Genomic DNA, 14,454 nt, shown 5'->3' on the forward strand with positions numbered 1-14,454 from the left:
TTACTCTGGATTAAATGACATACCTTAATATGGAAGAAACCTAACACTCAGTTCATGAAACATGGTAGGAACTTACTCAACAGCTGATAAGAACAATAAACACAACAATCATCAAAATAAACATTTAGTAAAATTATATACTAAGGAGTATATTTATTTCCAATAATGATAAAAGTATATTCATTCAAGTTATTTAAGAGAAGTGCTTGCAAATGTCTACAAATTCCCATAATATTATCTAAGAAAATAATACTTGTTTCCTCCAAATGAATGTTCACTCAATATAGGTAAATGTTACAAAACTTCCAGTTTATGAATGATAATGAAACATCAGATATGCTATATGAATTATCTTTAAAATTATAAGTGTTTTTTAGTCACCAAAATAATACCAACATGAAATTAAGGTAGTTAATGAATATTCTGAAGGTAATTCAGAAAGTGTGGAGGAAAACTGAAGAAAATTAACTATAATGAAATTTCCTTTCTGTTATTGCCAAAAATGAGGAAAGTTAGTTTGTGATGTCATTGAGGTCAATTTTTATATTACCTATTAGATAGCTGGGAAAAAGGGGATATAAGTCAGTATAAGCATGTGCTTCCTGGATTACCAAGATGTTACTACCCTAAAACATAGGAAAATCATATTTTTTCTGGGAACTTCCATTTGACTACAGTTATATTTCAAAGAAAAATCAAGTTCTTATATGTGCAGTGGTCTGCATCTATCCATCAGGTGTTTTATTTTATAAAACTGGGATTTAAAGTTAGATGGATGCCCTAAATTTTGGTTGTTGACAATATCTCAGCAGTTCTAATTAGACAAAATTTTCCTGGAAGACACATGAGCAGGATTCTTAATATTTCAGTACTTTTAATGCTTTAGTTTATAAATGAATGTATGTATGTACATATGTATATATTTTATTTAGAGAAAATAAGAAATTATTTAAAGGAAATCATACAACTGTATTTCAGTAGTATATATTTTTGAAGTTAAATACAGCAAAACAATTAATATAAATGAGCACTTCATTAAAAATCTGTTAAATAAATGTACTCCAGGAGTTCACATAGGGATAAAATTTGTATACTGTGGTAATAAACTACCCACAAATCTCAGTGGCTTACAATACTAAATGTTTATTTCTTTCTCAGGCTACATGTCCATTGTAGGTCAACTGTGGCTATGTTCATGCTGCCTTCACCCTGAAAGTGAAGTCATGGAGTAGTAGCCTCTGCCTTAGTATGGCTGGTCTTCTGGCAGAAGGACAGAAAGATATGGTGAACCATGCACTGACAATAAATCTTCTGCTTGGTAGTGATGTATGTTACATGTATTCCATTAACCAAAGCAAATTGCAGGGCCAAACCTGAGTTTAATGGGACAGGGATGCATTGCAGAAAGGAGTATTTCAGGTCACATGACCAAGTTAGAAGTCAGTGGAGTGAAAAGAATAATTCTCTGACAGGAAGAGGAGGAAAAATATTGAGAAGAATAATGTACTCCATTATCCATTAACTCTCCATTAATAACTATCAATACAATTATTGTAAAGATAAAATGAGGTACAAATACTTAAAGGTTAAGTTTTAATTTACAATGTTAATTTATATTCTTTAAACGGATAAAGAGAGTGGAGGTTAACTAAACTTATTGTGGCAATCATTTTACTATATATACATAGATCAAATCATTATGTTGTACACCTTAAACATATAAAATCTTATATGTCAATTATATCTCAATAAAACTGAAAAATAATTTAAAAGGATAAAGAGGGTAAAGTCTGCGTTAGCTAAGATGTTTAGGTTCACAGCAAAAGAGATTTGAATGAATAGTGTAGAAATATCAACTAAGGCTGTTAAGGTAAACTTGAATATCTACTGCGGGAGGGAAGCTCATCTCTCAAATATATGTAAATAAATAATATATTATAGATTTACCTGATTTTACCAGTATAAAAGTTTATATATACTTTTTCAGTGGAGGACTAATATTTACTAAAGTTGGGTGTAAGTCTAGGTTGATCTCACTCAAATGAAGGTGGGGTTACTTATGGGTAATAAACAAAGTAGTTTGTTACTTTTGGTGAATTATAGATGAATATCTATATTACTATATGTTTCTACCACAATTCATAAGTAAGCTGAAACTTTATGCTTGTTAAACACACAGGCATAGCAGGAAGCATTAGATATAGGACCAGGGTTTGAGTCTCAGTTTTGAAAATAAATGAGTTTGTGCTTTGGTTGATTCCCTACTGACATGTTTCCTCATTTACAAAATAAAGGCAGTGGGTTATTTGATCCCTAAAGTCTAACTTCTAGTCCTAAAATGTGATAATCATGCTTTCCAAATATATACACATATATATATGGAAAGCATGGTTATATATATATGTGTATATATATATAGACATGTGTGTATATATATATATAATATGTATATATATGTATATGTGATTACATATATATGTATATATATATATATATATGTAGAGTGAGTCAACCACTCATGATTTGGTAAGACAATCTTTGACAGAGTTCTTGGAATAGATGTCTGGGGTCTTGGTTCTTCTGATTTAAAAGGAAGAAGCACAGGTGTGTTCAATACTTTTTCCTTTTCTCTTTGAACACTTCTTCACTCATCTTTCCTTAAGTCTTCTTTTCTACACGTACATTTTAAAATACATTTTACCAGACTAATGATTACAACTTTTCCTGCACTTATTTACCTTTTAATTTTTATTTTAGGGTGTGGTGGTATAGAGTCACTTACGTATGGTTGTGCAGATTGTGTACCGCACAAATCTAGGGCCACTCCTCACATTATCAGTGCATAATCTCTATGGCCTTAAATGATAGTTGTGGGAGTGGCAAAACTCTATTACATTAATATTATACGATATTTTCTTGCACTGGATTCTTCATTTTGGAGTATTATTAAAGCAGGACAGTTCATATGATGTAGGCATTAGTCTTACTGAATGTAAAATATTTCTTATGCTTTTTTCCCCTCTTATTATTCTCTTACACAATTAGGATAATCTTAAACTGTTTTTAAAAATACACTACTTGGTTGAACTTTCTATTATACAATTTTTGCTTTTGAATTCTTTAGTGTTGATAAAGCAGATGATGAAGATGATGAGGATTTAACAGTGAACAAAACTTGGGTCTTGGCACCAAAGATTCATGAAGGAGATATAACACAAATTCTCAATTCCTTGCTTCAAGGCTATGACAATAAACTTCGCCCAGATATAGGAGGTAAGTCCGAGTAATCATTCTTGGATTTTGGTGACTGTGAAAGCCACATTTGCTAATGTTATTTTATCATATTCCTTGAGTGTCCGATGCGTGTCAGAGACTGTGGGTTTGGCAATTATTATTTGGAATGGTACTGCTTTGGAAGCTTCACAGTTTGACGTGGGAAGAAAGACATCTAAACATTTTCGATGTAATTATTTTACAATTGCTACAACAGAGCAATTTTTTGATAAAACTGCCTGAAAAACTAAGATATTTCATAAAAGGGAATATTTGAAAGGTATGTAGGAGTTCCAATTTTTTGCAGTGCTGCACTGTTTTAGTTAATGTAGAATTATAAGCCTTGAGAGTATATTTAGTGTAGACAATCCAACATTGTTCTTCTTTGTCAAAATTGTTATTCTCAGTTCTGAGCATTTATGTATACATTTTATAAAATAAATAACCTCTAAGTTTCCCACTGCAACACTTTAAAACAAACAAACAAACTATGTCAGCCAGATTTTTATTAGGATTACATTAAATCTATAATCAATATAGAGAAATTGAAATGTTTACCATACTGAATTTTTACTGTACCAAATTCATGATCATCATATATTCTTCCACATATGTTCAATTTTTTATTAATGTCTTCTGTAAAGAACTGCTGAATATATTTTACTAGATTTAATTTTCTATATTTGAAGTTTTAATGTAAGTATAAATAGATTTTTTTTTAATTTTACTTTCTAAGTTTTTATTAGCAGTGTATAGAAATACAATAGATATTTTGCTAATCTACTCTGTCCTCAGCAGCCTTGCTAAATTTATCAACTTTATTTATTGTTATATTAATGTAGATTTTGTATAAACACAGAGAGTAATGACTATTACCAATAATGACTACTTTGCCAATAGTGTTTATTTTGCAAATAATGAACATTCTAATTAATTTTCAAAATTATACTTTTTTCATGACATATTGCACTAAGACTAGAGATCAGTGTTGAATAGTCCTGATTTGTTCCTGATATCAGGGAAAACAGTCTATATTTACTATTAATTATGATGTTTGATGTAAGCTTCTTTTTTTTAAGATGCTCTTTGTAGTTCCTTTATCTTCTTATTTTGCTAGGGTTCTTTTTACCTCCCTACTGGTTCAAATGATTTCTGTGCACCTATTGAAACAATCATATTGATCATATTTTGCCCTTTATTCTCTAACTTTTTTTTCTGTAACTAACTTTGGCTGATTTTTAAAACTTAAACAAAATTTGCATGTCTGTAATAAATGTAACTTAGTTGTGACATGGTAATATATTTTAAATATCACTAGATTCAGTTTGATAATATTTAGTTTTGGAATTTTATATCTATGTTCATAAAGGGCATTAGCCAGTTATTTTACTTTCTGTAATGTCTTTTTCAGTTTTGGAGTCAATATTATGCTAACATCTACAAATGAGCTATATTTCCCTCTCTTTTCATCTCTGAGTTATCTAAAATGGATACTATTTCTCCCTTCAATATTTGGAAGAATTACTTGGTGAAGTCATGTTGGCCTAGAGTTTGTATTTTGGGAAAATAATTTAGCAGTTCAATTACTTTATTAGTTTTGGTTAGTTTTTAAGGAATTTAAATTTTAAAATTTACTTGAGTTAGATTGTTTCATAACATCTTTTACGATATTTTTAATGTTTTTAGGATCTGAGGGTTTTTCTCCTTCGCCATTCCTGATATTAGTAATCTATTCTTTCATTTATGAATAAATCTTGAGGGGCTTTAAAATTTTTATTAGTTTGACATAAAAATGAATTTTAGCTTTTTCAAATTTCTTTGTTGAAAATTTCCTTAAATTATATTATTTTACACTATTTTGTTTATTGTTAATCTATTTTCCATGATTTAGTTTTCTGTTTTCCTAGATTATTTTAATTATTTTTTCAAAATAAAATTTAGACAATAAAATATTATCTATCCATGAAATTCCCAGAAACCTTTCAGCCATAATGTTAATATTTACATAATCATAGAACCATTACCTAAATCATTAAATTAATATCGATACAATACTATTAACTAATCGACAGACCTTTTTCAAATTATGGCACATACCTCACTGATGTCGTTTTTTTCTCTTCAGAATCCCAACCAAGATCACACATTGCATTTTGTTCTCATGCCTCCATACACTCCTCCAACCTCATAGTTTCTCAGTTTTTCTGTTTGTTTCATGAACATGATAATTTTAAAGTATACTGGTCAGTGGAACTCCCCTCAATTTGTCTGATATTTTCATTATTGGGCTGTGTTTATGCATTTTTGCCAAGAACACTGCAAAAGTGATGTTTTGTGCTTTCAGTGTATTGTGTTAGGAGGTATGTGATGTTTATATATCTTATTACTGGTGATGTAAACCATACTTTCGTTAAGTGTGGTTTCTTCCACGTTTCTTCACTGTGAAGTTATTATCTTTCTTTTTGACTAATAAATATGTTGTAAGGAGATACTGCACTGGGGAGAAATATGCAGATATTTCTCAGCACACTTTTGTCCATTCCTCTGGTCTCTATCAATGATTCTTACCTGCAGGAGTATTACTGTGATGTTTGTCAAATGGTAAGTCAATATTATCATCATTCCTTCTACACAAATTAATTGTAATTCTGCAGGAAGTAGGATCTGTGACTTGTCCAATTGGTTATCTATTCACTTATTTATTTACTCAGTGTAGACCTCTAGATATATATCTTATCTTAGAGTTTATTATCCTTTACCATCGTTGTTTATTTTATTGCTCAAAATGAAAATATGACAACTGGTACTCCCTATAATTTTATTTCTCTGTTCTTTTATGTTTCTATCATTTTCTGAGCATATCCTTACTTTCTAGCACATAAAATTTTCCAGGCTCCTCTTGATCCAACAATGGAATTCATCATTTCTCCAAGAACCCTGGTTCCTCTTTTTGTAGAATGGTATTTAGAAACCAAGATGTGAGCACCAGGTGTATTTCTTAATATTGGGTGTCATTGCTTCTTGACCTTCTCATTGGGCAGAAGGAGAAAATATATGTTCTACACATACATTCACAGGCATCTATATTTCTATGTCTATCCCTGTGTTTATGTATTATAAACCAGAAGTCAATACTGACAGCCCTGTTTCCAATCCAAAGACAATAGGGTTCATTCTAACCTTTCCCTTTTCCTTATCTGTAATTTCTTTTTCCATCAGGGAGACACCTGGCTCTCATTTACCCATAGTATGTTTTATTATTTGTTCAATTCCAGTAAATACATAAAGTAATTCTATAATTTTAACATGTCTATAAAAAATTAACTAGAATAAAATATTTATATACATTTTTTTTGCCTTTATCTTTGCAGTATGTAATCAAAATACTGTTCCCAAAAGTAACTTAGGTTAGTTCTTTTCTTCCCTATCCCCATTCAATGTGGTTATGTTAACCTTTTTTTAATAGTTTCGTTTCCAGGTTACTGGTTATATTCCACTTTGAATGGAATTCATCTATGTTTACTTTTAACATTTGTATGATTTTATTTCTTTTATTTAATTCCCTGATGCTTTGAATTTTATTCCTGTGTATGGTGTAAAGTATGAATCTAACTTTTATCTTTTTCAAATGGCTTTTCTGTTGACTCAGCATGATTTATTAAAAAGTCAATCTTTGCTTCCATTGTTTGAGATGTTAACTAGATCATATATTACATTTTCTTATTCACTTTTGTGATTTCTGTCCTTTCTATTCCATTCTTTCATTTGTTTTTCTATTTATTTGCCACCACACTATATTAACAGTAGAGATTCAACAGTATTTTGAGACTAAAACATTTAGTATTAATATCTTATAAAGCTGGCCCCACCTCATATTTTCATTTTGTTTTGTTTTTCCTTTTCAGTTTTCCTGGCTATTGCATGTCATTTAAAAAAAATAGGAGCTTTGTTATCAACAAGTTTAGATACATTTAAAAAAGAGATGTTGATATTTTTATTGGGATTGCATTAAATTTGTAAATTAACTTTGGGAAAACTAACATCTTTATAACATTGAATCATCTAATATGGGAATATGGGCTGTCTTTCTAAATCTTCATGTTAATTTTGTATCTCTCTGGAATGTTTTAAGATTTACTCATAGATTTTTCATATTTCTTAAATTGAATCCTAAGTATTTAATTTTTTTCTCCTGTAAATATTTCCTCGACTCTAATGTCCTCTACCTGATTTCTGGTTTTGTATATCAATGTCATTGATTTATGAATGTTCATTTTATATCTTACTACCTTCCTGCTGCCTTACTGATTTTTTTTGTTAGTTTAAGCATCGTTTTCAAAATATGCTATCATACCATATACAAAAAAGTATTTTATTTACCAACTCATATGCAACTAATCGAATTATCTTGTCTAAAAGCATTATGTTGTTTCATTGTCTAACATGTCTAATATAATAATGAATAGTAGTGGAGATAATGGGTAATTTTGCCTCGTTTTAGTTCTTATGGAAATGACTCTAGTGTTTCTTCATATGAATATTCACATTAAGAACTTATCCTTTGATTTGCTTGATTTAGTTTTAAAATCAAGAATTGGTACTGAAATTTTTCAAAGCCTTTTTCAACATTTCCGGAAATAATTTTGAGTTTTATCCTCTTTAAATCTATTAGTACAGTGTATAGTAATAATTGAAATAATTTGCATTCTGGACTAAAGCTCTCTTGGTCATGATATATTATAAAATTAATGAGGTATTGGATTCTGCTTGCTAATATATTATTTAGTGTTTTGAATTGGTATTTATAAGTGATATTCATCTTCTATTTTATTTTTGAGTACTGTCTTCATTTGTTTTAGCCATCCTTTTACATATGTTTCATGAAAAGGTATTTTCCTTCATTCTCAAAGGTCTAGCACTTTATCTGGGTGTTAGCATCATCTGACTTTGGGAAGTTTGATAGAATTCCATTATAAATTCATCCAGGTCTTGTGCTTTTTGAAAATAGTTAATCACTTTGATCCCTTTGTTTTCCTAAGAAAATTGGTCTGTTTGTGCTTTCTACTCATTTTTGGTAATCTATATTTGCATAGGAAAACTATCTCTTTTATTTAGGTTTTCAAGTTTATTTACAAAGAAGTCTTCAAAGTAATTTCTTAGGATTAAAAAAACTTTTTCTGTTTCAATGTTTAGTTCCCATTTGTTATTTCCTATTTTATATTTTGTATTATTACCCCCTTTTTTCTGATCAAGAAAATTAAGAGAAGTGGATTTTTTCAGAATTTCCATTATTAACAAATGAGCTCTACTGTTTTTCTATTAACTACCTTGTAATTTCTACTTTGTCTTTATTATAACCTTCACTATATTTTATTTTGTTTTGTTTTGTTTTGTTTTTGAGTTGCAAATTTAATGATTTATTTTCCCTCTTCAATTTTTGGTGTGTTACTATCTGTATTTCCCTTTTTCTCCTGTAGATTTTGCTTCATAAAGGTAAATGCATTGTTATTTGGTGTATAAATATTTTGTGTTATATCTTCATAAGGACTCTCATGGCTTTAAACATTAAAAAGTTGTTGTTTTTATTGAGATGGTTAAATTGATGCCAATTACTTATCACAAGAAACAGAAATCTGTACTTCCATTTTACTTGTCATATTTCACTATTGTTATTTGACACTCTCTTTTATTTCAATTAATGTCAGCTCCCTGAAGGTAGAAAGCACCCTATCCCTCATTGCTAAAATAATGTCTGAAACATAAATTATGTTCACTTCATATTTACTGAGTGAACTTTTCTGAGTAGAACCTAGCATGTATAATCTTTTAATTTCATGTGTAAGTATTTTGACAGTTGTTCTACTTCATGAATTTAGCATTTTACCTAAATTATTTCAGATCGAGATTTGGACTTTCAAATGCTATATACATCTGTGACATCACATCGTTTAATAGATTAAATGAAACATGTCCTAAGTACCTTGATAATTATACCATGCATAGCAGCATTTGTATCTGTGCATCTCAGATTATAAACAATGAATTAGTTAATTGTTCACATGATTTGTAGGCATTCCTTTCTGTCCAAAATTTGTGTTAACATCTTTCTTCTTCATAAATTATGAAAACAAATTTAACCAATTTACTGAGGGCTTCTGAAATTAATAACAAATTAACATTAAAAGGCTTTGTAATTCTAGTAAAGCTGAAATTACTTTATGTTGAATTTTCTTTTTTATTTCTTAACAACTTTTCAGGTAGAGTCTACAGCTTTTCAAACAATTTCAGTGATTTAAATAGTTTGATCTAATCTAAAAAATTACTATCCCAATAGATTTAAAGCTATCCCTCTACCAGGATAGATGGTAGACATGTGTCACTAGATAGGGACTTGGGGTGAGAAGGGGAGGATCTGCTTTTTTTTATTCCATCTGTCTAATTGTTCTACGTTTCTAGTGATGGGAACATGCAGGAGATATGAGAAGTTAACTGGGTGCAGTTTGAAATTTTTGTCTTCTTAGTTTTTATTTCTTTTTAGGTTAACACCAAATGGCCCTTGGTACATTTGGATAGACAAACATATAAATAGTGAGGGTAGGAGTGTAGGAATAGAGTAGAAATGCTTTATGTTATTGTTCGTAGGCATTTTATACTGTTCAATTCCTTGACCTGGGGAATCTAGAGGCTTCTCTATACCTTCCACCTGCCTTAGCTACTTTCATCAACAATCTAGTATGGAGATACGTACTGCTGGTGGCCAAAAAACTGGTAAGATGCCTCTGGTCCAGTTATCTTCCTTTGATGTGAATTGTACCCACAAGAAAATAAAATATCCTAGACATTCTAAAGAGTGGGTGTGAAGATACTCCATTGTTTCTCTTTCTTTAAATCTCCTCTCCAACTTTCTTTTCCCTTGATCAGGTGTAGGAGTGGGAGCACGTTGCTAAGTCTGCTGTCTAAAGAGACATTAAACTACAGAATAAGAGATCAGTCTTTCATTCTCCTAAGAAGAAATTCCAAATAATTAAATTTACATATATTTAATATATATTATATATATTAATAACAGTCATACATTTGTGAGTATTGAATACTTGAAATTGGTTATTGACTATTGAGTACTAGAAATGTGGCTAGTATAGCTAAATTTCAATTAAATTTAATTAATTTCTATTTAGATATAAGTAGTAATATGTACTGTGCAGAGTAACATTTTATCTGTTCATCTCAGAGTATACATAATAAATGACTTAAGTCTCTTCAAAAAGTGATGTTGGGAAAGCTGGACAGCTACATGTAAATCAATGAAATTTGAACACTCCCTCATACCATATACAAAAATAAACTCAAAATGGCTTAAAGACCCAAATATAAGACATGACAACATAAAACTCTTAGAAAAGAACATAGGCAAAACATTCTCTGACATAAATTGTAGTAATATTTTCTTAGATCAGTGTCCTGAGGAAAAATAAATAAAAGCAAAAATAAACAAATGGAACCTAATTAAACTCAAAAGCTTTTGCACAGTAAAGGAAATCACCAACAAAACAAAAAGACAGCTTATGGGATGGGAGAAAATATTTGCAAACAATGCGACCAACAAGGAGTTAATATCTAAAATATACAAACAGCACATACAACTCAATATTGAAAAACCAAACAACCCAATCAAAAAATGGGCAGAAGATCTATATAGACATTTCTCCAAAGAAGACATACAGATGGCCAAGAGGCAGATGAAAAGATGCTCATATCACTAATTATTAGAGAAATGCAAATCAAAACCACAATGAAGTATCACGTCACACTTGTCAGAATGGTTATCATCAAAAAGTCTACAAATAATAAATGATGGAGAAGGTGTGGAGAAAAGGGATCTCTTGTATACTGTTGTTGGGAATGCAAATTGATGCCTCCACTATGGAAAACAGCATGGAGGTTCCTTAAAAAAATAAAAATAGAGCTACCATATGATCCAGCAATCCCACTACCTGGCAAATACCCAGAAAAAACAAAAACCTAATTCAAAAAGATACATGTGCCCCAGTGTTCACAGCAGCACTATTTATAATAGCCAAGACATAGACACAACCCAAGTGCCCATCAACAGATCAGTTAAAGAAGATAAGTTATATATATATATCTATATATCTCTATATATATCTATATATATATATCTATATATATAGATATATATGATATATATACATATATGTAATATATATAAATATATATATATAAAGGAATATTACTCAGCCATAAAAAGGAACAAAATATTGCCATTTGCAGCAACATGGATGGACCTAGAGAATATTATACTTAGTGAAGTATGTAAGACAGAGAAAGACAAATACTATGTGATATCACTTATATGTGGAATCTAAAAAATAATACAAAGACTCTATATACAAAACAGAAAAAGACTCACAGGCATAGAAAACAAACTTATGGTTACCGAAGGGGAGAGAAAGGGGAGGAGGGACAAATTAGGAGTATGGGATTAACAGATACAAAGTACTATACATAAAATGCATAAAATAGATAATCAACAAGGACTTACTATATAGCACAGGGAATTGTAATCAATATCTTGTAATAATCTGTAATGGAATATAATCAGAAAAAAATAACTGAATCACTATGCTGAACACCTGAAACTAACACAATAGTATAAAACAAATATACTTCAATAAAAAATTTGAAAACAAACAAATATGAATAATTATTAAAGTGATCTTTGAAGGCATTCCTTTCTGTCCAAAATTTATGTTAGTATCTTTTCTAGATGTCTGTGTTAGTATCTACTAGCTAAGGTATTAGCACAGTCTCAAGTATCTATTTATCCATATCTACCTTTTCTTCCATGTGTATCCAAGTGTCTGTTTGTCCATATGTAACCTGGGGAAGGAGATGGAAAATGTTAGTTGACATTCCTTGCTAGTAAGGCCTGGGAAGAAGTATCTGGACCCAAATATGACATCTTTGTGTTGAGACCCCTGCTGTCTGTTCTAGGGCAATAGACATATTAGTCATAGTTCTTTCAAAATCTGTATAACTGCAATATCCAGATCAGTGGGACTATTTCTTTTTTAATACCATTTAGGGGCAGTAAGAAAAGACCATTTATCTTATTTTCCAGAATTAGAGTTTTTGTCTGACTTAAATTAATTTTAATATCCAAAGTGACCAAAAAGCTACATATTATGCTAAAGATATCTTAGACTATTGGAATACAGCATGGTTAAAAATAAGTATGAAGAAAATATTTTTAAAATTCATTTTAGTTTATATCTTCTGACTGATAACCAATTCCCCACCCAGAGTGAGCTCTCTTCAGTTTTGCCTTAACTACCTGGAAACTCGATGTTGAGCTCACTGTTTTTTTCTTTCTTTCTCTTTTCTTTCCTCTTTGCATTTTCTAGATTACTAAGTTGCCTGGAATGTCTATTTCTATATACTCATTTCCACTAGGTGTTTATTTATATTCTGGTGAGATACTTAAAGCAAAGTACTTAGAAGTCACAGCACAGAAAGGGGCCTTGCAAAAATAATTCAGTGTCATCTTTACCTGTCTTCCCTCTATCAAAAATGTAATTTGCTGTGGCAGTACATGCTTTTCTCAGTCATTGTTGTACTATCACAAAAAACAGATCTTTGATCTCTGTGTGTATTGATGAATTAAACATTGTGTGTCCACTTTCTAAACATCATTTAATAAGCTTGGAATAACAATTTTCTTTTAGTTTCATTTTTCTACTTTTGAATTGAAGTATGGTGTTTTCCTTTTTAAATATCACTAAAATCCTGCAATTGGACAAACTTTCTACTGAGAAAATCATAAAGCCAAGAAAGTACTTACTCAATTACTAAAAATCCTGTATTTTAATTTAATTTAATTTAATTTAATTTAATTTAATTTAATTTGATAAATTACTATGATCCAAGACAGTAAACTATGTAATAACAGAAACAACATTGCACTTAATTGCTTATAACTGTTAATAAATATACTAAATGAAACTAATAAACCTATTGTTATTAATTGACTTTCATAAAAACCACTCTGTAATTCTAGTTATAATTAGCTTAATTATATGATATTTATTGGTTACAATTCATAGCTAGTCAAACATAAATGGCAAATGATTAAAGCAACTCATCTCAGAAGTCATCAGCTTAGGTTAAGCTATATAACCTTCTATAAGTCATAGAACCTACTTTTATTTAAGAAATCTAATTGTTGGCTACTAGATCGGATTACATTGTCATGTATCATGTAAATCTAGAAACCTATAGTTTTGCATACTAAAACTATTTCTAACAAATCCCATTTATTTTTCTAGCTAAGAAAATATGTATGGGCTTCCCTGGTGGCGCAGTGGTCGAGAGTCCGCCTGCTGATGCAGGGGACACGGGTTCGTGCCCCGATCCAGGAAGATCCTACATGCCGCGGAGCGGCTGGGCCTGTGAGCCATGGCCACTGAGCCTGCGAGTCTGGAGCCTGTGCTCCGCAGTGATAGAGGCCACAACAGTGAGAGGCCCGCGTACGGCAAAAAAAAAAAAAAAAAAAAAAAAAAGAAAAGAAAAGAAAATATGTATGTCATGTAATAAAATATTTGCTTGAGGTAAAACAAACTAAATAAATACTGTATGTTTTTCTAAGTGTAGGGCTTTTTATAATTTCAAAGATTAAAAATAAATATGGTTTTAAAATAATACAGGCACTGTTTTCCAAAATGCCTCAAGTTTTCCATGGAAGCTTACCAGCCTGGAAGCTCTGACAGACTAAAAGTTACTAAGATAGGGAGACCTGAGACAGGATAGGGACTCAGACAGGCAGATTCAGCTATGTACTAGAGGAAGGGGTTCATCCTGCGAGGTCTAATATAGTGCCTGCATTGTAAGAGTGGTAAGTACTGGGCCAGAAAGGGAAATCACATAAACTTATCCAGAAAGGATAACTGAGTATACAGTACTGGAAACATGCTTACTTTAGCATAGAAACTTTCAGGGTACAAGGTGGTTTTTCTGCTTTATTTTATTTGCATTATCTCTATGTAAATCTCCATGAGATCTATGACGGATTTTCTTCTCACAATGTCTTTTTCCCTTCTAGTCTTCTTTATGAAAACTTTATATGCATTCCTCAACAAGTATTTGCTGAATCAGTAAATGAGC

General features: G+C 30.6%; 1 protein-coding gene across 1 annotated transcript in view; it reads left to right on the forward strand.

Moving 5' to 3' along the window:
* The window catches only part of GABRG1 (gamma-aminobutyric acid type A receptor subunit gamma1), a 60,621-nt gene that overhangs the window by 13,671 nt on the left and 32,496 nt on the right, over positions 1-14,454 (forward strand). Inside the window, exon 2 of the mRNA XM_060091312.1 lies at positions 3,125-3,273. Coding sequence (XP_059947295.1) covers positions 3,125-3,273 — 149 coding nt within the window. The remainder of the gene's footprint in view (positions 1-3,124; positions 3,274-14,454) is intronic.

The sequence above is a fragment of the Mesoplodon densirostris genome, chromosome 1 (genome assembly GCF_025265405.1).
Source record: "Mesoplodon densirostris isolate mMesDen1 chromosome 1, mMesDen1 primary haplotype, whole genome shotgun sequence".
NCBI classification, from domain to species: Eukaryota; Metazoa; Chordata; class Mammalia; order Artiodactyla; family Ziphiidae; genus Mesoplodon; species Mesoplodon densirostris.